The sequence below is a fragment of the Symphalangus syndactylus genome, chromosome 7 (genome assembly GCF_028878055.3).
Source record: "Symphalangus syndactylus isolate Jambi chromosome 7, NHGRI_mSymSyn1-v2.1_pri, whole genome shotgun sequence".
Classification (NCBI taxonomy): domain Eukaryota; kingdom Metazoa; phylum Chordata; class Mammalia; order Primates; family Hylobatidae; genus Symphalangus; species Symphalangus syndactylus.
The window spans coordinates 63580415-63593775 of record NC_072429.2 but is presented as its reverse complement, the minus strand read 5'-3'; the positions used below and the strand labels follow the sequence as shown (position 1 = coordinate 63593775).

The following is a 13361-nucleotide window of genomic DNA, read 5'->3' as shown; positions in this document are numbered from 1 at the left end:
CCCAGGTAAGCTAGAAAAACCAAGACTGTTATTTTCTGCTTTCCCCAGGATGGTTCTTCACTATCCGCCAGTATATTTGTCTAATTCCTTTGCATGTTCATTTAACACGGTTACTTTGCCCTCAAAGTAAATATCATAAAATATTACCCTTAATATTTACTTCCGATTACTTTACAAATGTCTAGTATTGGGCCGGGCATGGTGGCTCATGCCTGTAGTCCCAGCACTTTGGGACGCCGAGGTGGGTGGATTAGCTGAGGTCAGGAGTTCGAGACCAGCCTGACCAACATGGTGAAACCCCATTTCTACTAAAAAATACAAAAATTAGCTGGGCATGGTGGCGGGCGCCTGTAATCCTAGCTACTTGGGAGGCTGAGGCAGGAGAATCGCTTGAACCTGGGAGGCATAGGTTGCAGTGAGCCGAGATTGCACCATTGCACTCCAGCCTGGGCGACAGAGCAAGACTCTGTCTCAAAAAAATAAATGAATAAATAAAGAAAGTCTAGTATTTTCCAATAGCAAGACTCACTATTTGGTCTCTCACATTAAGTGTACACATGGGATGCACGCACGTATTTACTCAGAACCTGCCATTCCATCCATCACCAGAGGTCCAGGAAAAGATAAGAAAGAAAATATGCTCTGTAGTGCTGCTGACTACTAGTTTTTACTGAAGACCAGGCTTTACTTAAAACTGTACTTTAGAAATACCGTAGTAGTTGAGGGGAGAGTGGGTGTGTGGTTAAACAAAAGGTAAAGCAAGCTTCAATGTCTAAATAAAATGACAAAATGTGATATATGTTTAACAACAAAAAAAACTTTATTGAATTACAAATTTTAAAATGGATCACTTAATTTAAAAGTGAGATTATTTTATTCTGAAACTCATTATTTCAAAAATGTACTTTGTTTTTGAAATAAAACAAAATCTTGAACTATGAACTGACAAAATAGAGGTGAGCTGGTACCGGTGGGCCAATTCTTAACATGGACATTTAAAAATGCTGCTTTCTGTATTACAACAAAATGATATGCAATAAGAAATTGGAAAAAGGGAGCAAAGGAGAGTGCAAAGCATGTACTGAGGTCTTTCTACGGGTGCCTGACAGAATGCAGATTCAGCATAAAACGCAGACTTTGCAACAGTGGCCTTTAAAGTATGCTAGAGCAAGTGTACCCTAGGGAACCTATGTCAAAACAATTTTTGTCTTACTCCAAACAGAAAAAATGGTACACACTTTAACAAAAGTAAAACTTAATTGTAAGATCTGTACTGTAAAGCTACTTGCTATGGCCCATATATTCAGTTTGTTCAACAATCTCACTCATTGACAGAAAAAGTCAGCAAATAAGACTTGGGACAAAAATATTTTCCGTCAATCTCTACATGGAAAGACCATAGCTTTAATGATTTATACAATCCTTAAGATTAATTCTTGGTCAGTATAGATTTCCGAATCAAAATCTAGTCATGAACTGTTTACAATAGCTATACTACACTAAGATGCTAAACATTTTCTTTCCAGTATGTCTTCCTAAGAGGGGAAAAAAATAGTGGGAAGTTTTCATCTTTGCCTATGAGGGGATTTATGAAAAGCCTTCTAAACTACAACAGTGTTCTTCTGCAAAACTAAAACACATTATAAAGTCAAACAGGTAAATTAACAGGAAAACCAAACTGATCTCAATAAAGTCTTGTTTCCAAAAATCTATTAAGAACAAGTAATATACATGTACAAGAAATTACAAGAAATGATGATCACGGTTAGTTACAGATGCAAAATAATATCTAATATTCCAAGCTTGTGAACATAATAATTAAAATCAAATTCATAAGCTACCTCAAAAATTATGTACATTTTAGATAAGCTGGTCAAGTATTATTTGAATACACACCATATTTGGTAAACCTAAAATTATATTACCTTTTCTCCTCCTTTAATATTTGTAGCTACATGCCAATATGGAAAAAAATGTATTTTCATGTATGTATTAATAACAGAGAATAACAGAATTTCTACTGTGTATGTTTCACAGTGTAAAAGAAAAAAAGTTAAGGTATATTTTCCTTTAAGAAAGAAAAAATATTGCCAAAAGTTTGATATCGACTTAGTTATAAAAACAGAAAAAATACGTTTTGAAACAGATACCATACAATTATTATATGGTCTCCCTACTGATCTGAAACTACAGAAGGCATTTAAGGAAGGGATGTTAGGTCAAAAACAAAGTCTAACCCAAGTTGCTTTAAAAAGTTGATTTGCAGGAAAACTAGTTGCTTGGCCTAGTTTAAAGCTAATTACAAAATCCGTTTTCTTAATGGTCCAGATATTTTGCCAATTCTTCCAACTCAACAGAACTGTCAAAAAAGAAAAAATATTTTGTAAGACTTTCAAATACCAATAAGGTACATTCCCCATTTAATACAGCATACACCTGATATTGCTTTTAAAAAAGATGCATTTTTTAAAAAGATGCTGTATTTTTCACACATAATAATCACCTATCTTAAGTGCCTGACTTTCCCAACTTAGAACTACTAGGAACATATAATTAAAGAACTTGTATAAAACAATTTCAGCATTTTTATTAAATACCTCTTTATAATGTTTTTAAGGTTAAAAAAAATAATAACAATTCCAAAATCGAACTTCTAAAATATGCCACCCTAGGCATCAGCTTTCTATCCTAAATTGAACTTTCTTAAATTCAGTTAAGTACTATGTCAAAACTTGCATGTATTCAAAGCAAACTGCACTGCACACCTCATCACCATAATAAAAATGATCCATCAGCCGGGCACAGTGGCTCACACCTGTAATCTCAGCACTTTGGGAGGCCGAGGCAGGCAGATCATGAGGTCAGGAGATCAAGACCATCCTGCCAACGTGGTGAAACCCCGTCTCCACTAAAATACAAAAAATTAGCCAGGCATGGTGGTCCCAGGTACTCGGAAGGCTGAGACAGGGGAATCTCTTGAACCCGGGAGGTGGAGGTTGCAGTGACCTAAGATCATGCCACTGCACTCCAGCCTGGTAACAGAACAAGACTCCATCTCAAAAAAAAAAGATCCATCATGCAAAACAAATCCAAGAGAACAGGCCAAATTTTCTCAACAGGATTGAAAAAGAAGGCGAATGTCCCTCTCCTAGACCAATGACAACTTCTTTTTTTTTTTTTTTTTTTTTTTTGAGGCGGAGTCCTGCTCTGCCGCCCAGGCTGGAGTGCAGTGGCGCAATCTCGGCTCACTGCAAGCTCCGCCTCCCGGGTTCACGCCATTCTCCTGCCTCAGCCTCTCCGAGTAGCTGGGACTACAGGCGCCCGCCACCACGCCCGGCTGATTTTTTTATATTTTTAGTAGAGACAGGGTTTCACCGTGGTCTCGATCTCCTGACCTCGTGATCCGCCCGCCTCGGCCTCCCAAAGTGCTGGGATTACAAGCGTGAGCCACCGCGCCCGGCCGACCAATGACAACTTCTGCAACCTGAGATGGGTAGGAAATACTGTTTCAAACCATGAAGACACTTTCGATAGCAGTAATCTTTCCAGCTCAGAACTGAATCTTTGTATGTAATAAGGGTACTGGGCCGGTCACGGTGGCTCATGCCTGTAATCCCAGCACTTTGGGAGGCCAAAGCTGGCAGATCACCTGAGGTCAGGAGTTCAAGAGCAGCCTGGCCAACACGGTGAAACCCCGTCTCTACTAAAAATACAAAAATTGGCTGGGCGTGGTAGCACATTCCTGTAATCCCAGCTACTTGGGAGGCTGAGGCAGGAGAATCACTTGAACCTGGGAGGCGAAGGTTGCAGTGAGCTGAGATAGCGCCACCGCACTCCAGCCTGGGCAACAGAGTGAGGCTCTCTCTCAAAAAAAATTAATGAATAAATAAAACAAAATAGGTACTGGCCCCAACCCCTTAAAGTGGAGTTGAAGAAGCCAAATGGATATCCTCAATATGGTTTGGGACTCTGGCCCAAATGGCTTCTAGTTCATTTCTGATTTTCAGAAAATGCTTTAAGCTAAGTGAATAATTCAAAATGAGCATTAAACTGAAAAGTCTATGTAAGTACAAATGAAAAAAAAAAGAATCTTGTACAAACTTCAGAAAAACTAATAAAAATAGCCAGCATTTTTAGAACACCAACAATTATCAGGCACACTAAATATATTATCTCTACTCTTCATCACAATCCGAAATGTAGGTACTATTTACATTTAATACATAAGAACAATATAGTTCAGTAATGGGAAGTGGCAAAGGAGTTCAAAATCAGTTTGTATGATTCCAAAGACTAAATTCCTACCACGTAAGCCTCCCAAACTCACACCCTTAACATCCTCATCTATAATAATGATTAAAACGTTTTTAGTACTGATGTGTATTTCTGCTCCCAAATTTAAATTTTATGCTTTTGTTTCACAAAATCCCTCAAGAATGAATCATTTAAATAATATCAACTTGCATGTGTGGGACTAATTTCAAGAGCACACAGGCAATATGAAGGCTTAGTGAAAAGCTTACCAAATGACAGCAGTGCTCATCTGTAATTTCTAAAATAAACACTAAAATCATTGGGTCTGATTTCAACAAGGGAAGAAAAATTTTCCAAAATCAAAATCTATTAAAACAAGTAATAAACACGTATAGATTTTCTGGAAGTACAAGAGTCAAAACAACTTAATGAATATAGTATAAATAGGACAGTAATATAATAATTGAACAGTTAAGATTCACTCCCCATTTCCTGCACCAGAACAAATAAAGGTGGTAAAGTCAAGTTAATACTCTTTATTTCTAGTAGGGTAACAAGATAGTATATTCCATTACAAGTAGTCAGGGAGTACAAGAGTACTGGATAGTGTGAGCATATCTGTATATATTTAGATATCTAGGCAGAGCTATGAAAAGACCAGAAGAAATCTTTCTATTATAAGTGAGTATATAATATGAATCCAAGAGAGTCCATACCTTCCATCGATTTCCACATTCATTACAGACAACAAATGTTGTCATTGGTTCATCAGCACTACGGGTTTGTACCTGCAGCAGAATTAAATTAAATGTACTTTTTTCAGTACTATAAAAAAAACCCAACCCAAACAATGTTATACATAAAGATATATAATATGTAATAAATATAGTGGTACCACAATAAAATGAATAGAAGTCTGAAACAAGTTCAAATAAGCTAAATAATGTCAACAGAGCACACACTTACAAACTTCATTTTCCTAAGACCTTCTTTGTCTTTCTTCTTTAATATATACCAGATAAGTGGGAAAATCCTCTAAAGTCACACCTTATATTTTTTATAAATAGCTAATAAGTATTTTAAAAATTCATCAGTAAGTTATTTGGAATAAGGATCTCAAAAACAATTTCATCAGTAAGAAGCACAGAAATGAATAAATTTAAACATATGTCAATATTCTCTTACAAATTAACAAGATGTAAAAATTAACAATATCTCAGTCTGACAAATATAACTCCAACAGCCTTTCTAAAAGTTTGGCGGCATTGTCTGTGACCTAGAAACTTGATATCTAATCTATTTCTAAGATGGCAATTAAAAACACAAAAAAACAAAGGATATTTAAAAGAATATAATTTTATAACAGCACAACACTAAAAACAAATATTCAACAGGGAAGTAATGATATAAAGTAAGAGTATATCCATCTGATGAAATATTACACAGCCAGTAAGATGCTTACAGAGGTTTTGGGGGTTTTTTTAAACAATTAAGAGGGAGAGAACTCCAGATGTATTTGGTTTCTTCAAGCATTTAATGTTCAGCAAGATTAAAAGTTAAAAATGGCACCAAACAAGAAATAATCAGTGACCAGCAGTTTAGGCACATTGCAAAGGACCTGAGATTTTGGGAAATGCCAGAAAAGAATCAAAAAGTCAAAACTGGCCAGGCATGGTGGCTCACGCCTGTAATCCCAGCACTTCGGGAGGCTGAGGCAGGTGGATCACTTGAGGTCAGGAGTTCAAGACCAGCCTGGCCAACACGGTGAAACCTCGTCTCTACTAAAACTACAAAAATTAGCCGGGTGTGGTGGTGGGCACCTGTAATTCCAGCTACTGGGGAGGCTGAGGCAGAAGAATAACTTGAACCCCTGAGGTGGAGGCTGCAGTGAGTCAAGGTCACGCCACTGCACTCCAGCCCAGCAACAGAGCAAGATTCCGTCTCAAAAACAAAAGTTCAAGTTGAACTATGCTGTGGAGAAGAGGGCACCACATTAACCATAGCACTACAGAGGACTTGAAATGTTTTTATGACCTTTCAGATTCTGATTCCGATCTTTCTGATGAAGATAGCAAAGCAATGAATCAAAAGAAAATATAGAAGAAAAAACTCCAGACTAAAAAAGAAATAGATTGAAAAAAATCTAGTTGAGAAAAAGAAACCAAGAAAGCTAATCAAAAGGATTCTGAAAATAAAACTGATCTAGATAATTCTGAGAATTAAAAAAATGAAAACCATGTAAATCTAAGATAGCTCCCAACCTAAGTCCAAAGAAGGACAGCAAAAAATTTACATAAAAAAGTACAAAAGAGAAAAAAACATTATTCAACATACTATCAACTCTTCTCTCAAAGAAAAATGAAGGACATTAGACTCGGGCACCTCTGCTGTGAAATCTCCCAAGATCAAGTATTCTAAGACAAGAAAAGAAATGCAACCAGTGGTTCCATCCATAATGGCAAGTGATGGTTATGAAAACTCAACAGATAGTAAAATGTTTGACAAAGATGCTCTAAAGGAAGATTTAGAAAGTGTTAGTAAAACAGGAAGTGATGAGGAATCTAAAAATGAAATTACAAGTATTGGTAGAGCTTCAGGTGATGATGACAATGGAAGTGATGATGAAGATGAAGAGGAGGATGAAGAGAATGGTAAGGATGATGATGCAAGTGACAGCAGCCCTAATCTTGCAAGGGGTAAAGGAAATATAGAAACTAGTTCTGAAAATGAGGATGATATGGCAGATTTGTTTCCAAAAGAATCAAGTTTTGGTCATGCATGGAGAGAGTCAGATAAACCTGCTCCTCGTGCTGATGACATTACACATCAATAGCAGTTTGCAACATGGACTGGGATAGATTAAAGGCAAAAGATTTGCTGACTCTGTTCAACTGATTTAAACCTAAAGGAGGTGTTATATTTTCTGTAAAAATATATTCTTCAGAGTTTGGAAAGAAGAGGGTGAAGGAAGAGCAAGTTTGAGGACCAGTAGAGCTATTAAGTTTTCCTGAAGATGCCCCAGAAAAGGACTGGACCTCTAGAGAAAAACTGAGAGGTTATCAATTCAAATGACTGAAGTACTATTATGCAGTAGTAGACTGTCATTCTCCTGAAACAGCCAGTAAAATTTATGAGGATTGTGGTGGCCTGGAATTTGAAAGTAGTTGTTCTTTCATAGATTTAAGGTTTATACCAGATGATACTACTTTTGATGATGAGCCCAAGGACGTAGCCTCAGAGGTGTATTTAACAGCATATAAACTCAATATATAACATATCTGCTGCAATGGGAACATCAATGGTGGAAATCACTTGGGATGAGACTGAACATGAAAGAATTACAACACTAAACAGGAAGCTTAAAAGGAAGAGCTTTTGGACATGGATTTTCAAGACTACTTAGCTTCCTCTAGCGGAAATGAAGAGGAGATAGAAGAGGAGCTACAAGGTGATGATGAAGTCAATGTAGAAGAAGATATTGGAAAACAAAGAAAAGTCAGAAGGACGACGAAGAACAAATCACTAAATATATGCAACTCTTGCAGGTTATTCAAGAAAAACAAAAGAAAGACAAAGAAAACGATATGGAAATGGAAACGAAGTGGGTTCCAGGTCTTAAAGAAAGTGCAAAGAGATGGTCAAGAACAAACTGGAAGGAAAGGATAAACTGACCCCTTGGGAACAATTTTTAAAGAAGAAAGAGAAAAAAAGACAAAAAGAAAAAGAAGACTCTTGCTAAAGAGGCCAGTGAAAATTAACTTCCCTCTGATGTTGATATGAATGACCAGTACTTTGCTAAAGAAGTTTAAAAAAATAGGTATAAAGAAAAAAGTGAACAAAATCTGCAAAAGATGGCACATCTCCAGAAGAAGAAACCAAAATAGACGAAAGGCTGAAATGGCTTTCCTCACTGAATGAGGAGGAGGAAAGTAAGAAACACTTCAATTACAACAAGAATGTGGAGCACCAGAACCTGAGCAAAAAGAAGAAAAAGCAGCTCATGAAAAAAAAAGAAATTATTAAAGGATGACTTTGAGGTAAACGTTAGCAATGCATCGTTTCAAGCAATGTACACTTCCCACTTGTTCAATTTGCATCCCTCAGATCCGTTTCAAGAAAACAAAAGCTGTGGAAAAAATCCTTGAGGAGAAAACCTGGCAAAGAGAACAGAAAAAACAAGAACTTACTCAGGCAATAAAGAAAAAAGAGGGCCAGGCACAGTGGCTCACGCCTATAATCCCAGCACTTTGGGAGGCCAAGATGGGTGGATCACCTGAGGTCAGGAGTTCGAGACCAGCCTGGCCAATATGGTAAAACCCTGTCTCTACTAAAAATACAAGAAAATTAGCCGGGCATGGTGGCGGGCACCTGTAATCCCAGCTACTTGGGAGGCTGAGGCAGGAGAATCATTTGAACCAGGGAGGTGGGGGTTTCAGTGAAGTCCACTGATCCTGCCTTGTCAATGTTTATTAAATCTATAAAAACCAAAACAGAGCAGTTTCAAGCAAGAAAAAAAAAAGTCAAATAACTGGATGTTATTTATTTTTGAATTGAAAACATCTCCTAAAATATACAGAAATATTTATTAGGAACAAAGCTACCTTTCAAGAATATGAATAAAATCTTATTCTGAACATAGTAAAATTTTTCTTCATAAATAGTTGTTCTTAATTGTGGATGACTGACAAATTTGTATTGTATATTCCTACAGATTAGTCATAATTAAATCAAATTACCTGAATTGTAGGGTTTATAAAATGTTTATATTTTATGAAGTTCAATTCCAACTAGTGGAAAGTTACTCTAGCTTTCTGGTTTTTTTTGGGGGGGTAGTGGGGTTGGGGGGGATGGAGTTTCATTCTTGTCACCCAGGCTGGAGTGCAATGGCATGATCTCAGCTCACTGCAAACTCCACTTCCTGGGTTCAAGCAATTCTCCTGCCTCAGCCTCCTAAGTAGCTGGGATTACAGGCATGCGCCAACACACCTGCCTAATTTTTTGTATTTTTAGTAGAGATGGGGGTTTCACCATGTTGGCCAGGCTGTTCCCAAGCTCCTGACCTCAGGTGATCCACCTGCCTCAGCCTCCCAAAGTGTTGGGATTCCAGATGTGAGCCACTGCGCCCAGCCTACTCCAGCTTTTTAAAAGGCTGTTTACAATTCTATGTAAAAATAGAGCAGTATCTACTCTTGTTTGTTTAAAGGTTAGGGATAATTTGAAATATATATATATAAAAAAAACACATTGATTTCTCTGGGAGCAGGAGGCAGATTTAAATAGCTATTAAAATAATTTATTTTCCTAGCCATAAAGGATGGAAGTCAAGAACTTTTTGTTCTTTATCACGTTAAGTATAGTTTATGAAATTAATTTGTAAATAAAAGAGCTAAATATTTTTATTATTTTTGTATAGCACTGATTTATACATCTCAAACTATTCTCTGGAAAAATTTTAAAAAAGAGGAAAATGCTTACATTATGGTAGATAAAAGAAGAGCACTGGCCCTCCCCCAACTGGTGAAGAGGATACAGCAGAAAAAGATGGGTTGTAGACACTGATCTGCTAGTGCTGTAATATTGTAAATACTAGACTCAGGAACTTTTGTTAGGAAAAAATTGAAAGAACTTAAGTCTCGAATGTAATTGGAATCTTCACCTCAGAGTGGAGTTGAAACTGCTATAGCCCAAGCGGCTGTTTACTGCTTTTCATTAGCAGTTGCTCACATGTCTTTGGGTTGGGGGGAGAAGAAGAATTGGCCATCTTAAAAAGCGGGTAAAAAACCTGGGTTAGGGTGTGTGTTCACCTTCAAAATGTTCTATTTAACAATTGGGTCATGTGCATCTGGTGTAGGAAGTTTTTTCTACCATAAGTGACACCAATAAATGTTTGTTATTTAAAAAAATAAATAAATAAAGAGCATAAAATAGTTTTTACAGTACTTAACTCCAACTATACATAGAAAAAAATTTACTAAATATTGCAAACAACAAAATACTGATAATTGTTCTCTTTGGAAGGCAGCTTAATGGATGACTTAAATTTATTACTCATATTTTTCTGTATTTTCCTAATTTTTCTATAAGCCATTACTACTGCAATTCCACCGTTGGGTACATAACCAAAAGAAAGGAAGCAGAGTCTCAAAGAGGTATCTGTACACTTAAGTTCACAGTAGCATTATTCACAATAGCCAAAAAGTAGAAGGAACCCAAATGTCCATCAACAGATGAATATACAAAATGTGGTATGAACATACAACGGAATATTACCCAGCCGTAAAAAGTAGGGAAAGTCTGACATATATCACAACACAGATAAACCTTGCAGATATTATGCTAAGTGAAATAGGCAATTCACAATAAGACAAACATTCTATTATTCTACTTATATGAAGTACTTGGTATAGTCAAATTCTGAGAGTCAGAGAGCAGAATGGTGGTTGTTGGGCTGGGGGAGACGGGAATGGGGAGTTACCGTTTAATGGGTAAAGAGTTTCACTTTTGCAAGAGGAGAAGTGTTTCGGAGACTGGATGTACAGCACTGTGAATGCTCTACTACTGAACAGTACACTTAAAAATAACTGGTTAAGATGGGAAATTTTAGGTTACATATAATTTCTACCACAACTACTTTTTTTAAAACTTAAAAAGAGAACTCAGCAAGAAAAGCTAATATGATTTTTAAAAACTTAATCTATACAAGATTATAAATTTCTGAAGTTCTAAACTGAAGAGAATTACTAGAACCAAAGGTCTCAAAAACAGAAAAGTTATTTCTGTGAATGAAGATGACAAAGCATTATTAAAGTTAAATGTTATTCTTAAGTTTAAGTTGTGGCAAGAACCTAAATACTAATAATGCTGCAGTTAGAATAAGGTATACTGAAATTCCGTAAGAGATGATAAAATACCAGTTTATCACCACTTCAAAGATCAAAGGTTCATGACACCAGTAAACTATTAACATGCCTTCCAACTCAAACGCCCAAAGGAAGACAAAGCAGCACCATCCTCAGAACAGCAGCATTCTGCTCACTTAAGGCCTTCAGATGAAAATGGTTTGAAAACTCCTGCTATACTTTATATATACTTAATTCTGATATCCAGGGCCCCAAAAGTGGACATGATGAATCTTTTGCTCTCTGGGAAAAATTTTAATCTCCTCTTGGGTACATCGCAATCAAGAGTTACACTTATTTCTTTTACATCTGTTATTTCCATGAGAACTTTGAGAGTTTTCTATCTGAAGAGAACACTTTGTGATTCTAAGAAAATCATACTGGCTTCAACTTTAGGCTGGGTTCTTTTTGCTAAAAGAAACAAACTTGGTATTTATGTTTTTTGTCTTAGCTATTTATAACTTGATTATGTAAGCATATCACTTCTACTTTTTATATTTTAAAGAAGCTTTAACTTTTAAATAACTTTCTATTTATACTTAATACTTTCTAATAGATGGCATTTTTTAGGGTACAATTTTTATTGTTGAGATACTTCTACCTGACTAAAAGAAAACAGAGCAATTCAAACTCAGAATTTTCTGAGACCATTTTTATCAGGGTTGATGCATTTTAGTAACAATCAGTAGTAAAACTGCTACAAAATCAAACATGGAAATACACAACTGTGACTTAATGAGGCTTCAAACAGGTAAAGGACTTCAGACTGGTTAAATTAAGTATATCTGAAAATGGAGATTACATGTCTGTAAATAGTAGAAAAGAGGCAGAAGCTCATATAACATCTTCCATATGTGTTTAGAAAAAGGAAAAAAAAGGCTGGGCATGGTGGCTCATGCCTGTAATCCCAGCACTTTGGGAGGCCGAGACAGGCGGATCACAAGGTCAGGAGATCGAGACCATCCTGGCTAACACAGTGAAACCCCGTCTCTACTAAAAATACAAAAAAATTAGCCAGGCATTGTGGTGGGTGCCTGTAGTCCCAGCTACTCGGGAGGCTGAGGCAGGAGAATGGCGTGAACCCGGGAGGCGGAGTTTGCAGTGAGCCGAGATCGCGCCACTCCACTCCAGCCTGGGCAACAGAGCGAGACTCTGCCTCAAAAAAAAAAAAGAAAGAAAAGAAAAGAAAAGAAAAGAAAAGAAAAGAAAAGAAAAGAAAAGAAAAAGGAAAACAAAAATATTTGCATGTATACACATAAAATACCTAAATTTCACAACAAACTAGTAACCTTGCTTTACTTTCAGGGAGGGAGAACGAGGTGGCCACAGGCAAAAGTGGGAAGGGAATTTCCTACTCATAACCTTTTGTACTTTTTGAATTTTTAACCACAAAAGTAACTACCAACAAAATTCGTTTTAAGTAAAGGCCCCTTTAGAATTTAGTGATGCTATTTTTTAAGTGCTTAATGTTCTATCAGTGAAAAAAATCAATTCCCCATATCTACTGTCTGAAACATACTAAGTTGTCCCTTAAGGAGACAATCTTGAGTTTACAGCAGATGGCATAGCACAAAAACCTATTTGGCAAATGAAATTAAGACAGTGATAAAAACAATTTTCACATATGCACATGCAACCAAAATAACTATAACATGGTTTTCAGCTGTTGAAGAATAAAAAGGCTAATCATATCGTACATAAATGTAAGTTATCAATATTACAAAAAGGAACCAATTATCCAGAAGCCAGTTAAGCCTAAAGTACTCATAAGCCACGTGGAGGAGAGTGAAGAACTTTCCTTAAATTATATAGTCCTGCAAAATAAAAAGGATTATGGCCAATTTACCTAGTAACCAATACAATTGCTTATGAACTTTTAAAAAAGAACATGGTCGGCCGGGCACGGTGGCTCACGCTTGTAATCCCAGCACTTTGGGAGGCCGAGGTGGGCGGATCACGAGGTCAGGAGATCGAGACCATCCTGGCTAACACGGTGAAACCCCATCTCTACTAAAAATACAAAAAATTAGCCGGGCGTGGTGGTGGGCACCTGTAGTCCCAGCTACTCGGGAGGCTGAGGCAGGAGAATGGCGCAAACCCGGGAGGCGGAGCTTGCAGTGAGCTGAGATCGCGCCACTGCACTCCAGCCTGGGCAACAGAGCGAGACTCCGTCTCAAAAAAAAAAAAAAGAACATGGTCATTTTATTA

At 36.9% G+C, this 13361-nt stretch overlaps 1 protein-coding gene and 1 pseudogene across 4 annotated transcripts in view; one reads left to right on the top strand and one right to left on the bottom strand.

The window, feature by feature from the left end:
- Positions 1 to 797: 797 nt before the first annotated feature.
- The window catches only part of TCEA1 (transcription elongation factor A1), a 127051-nt gene continuing 114487 nt past the window's right edge, over positions 798 to 13361 (bottom strand). For all 4 annotated transcript variants that reach the window (XM_063642816.1, XM_055286401.2, XM_055286402.1 and 1 more), the window contains 2 exons: positions 4971 to 5042; positions 798 to 2359 (listed from right to left, as the gene is read on the bottom strand). In XM_063642816.1, the coding sequence (XP_063498886.1) occupies positions 2351 to 2359; positions 4971 to 5042 (81 nt within the window). In that variant the 3' untranslated portion in view covers positions 798 to 2350. The remainder of the gene's footprint in view (positions 2360 to 4970; positions 5043 to 13361) is intronic.
- Positions 5685 to 8920, top strand: LOC129486984 (ESF1 homolog; annotated as a pseudogene).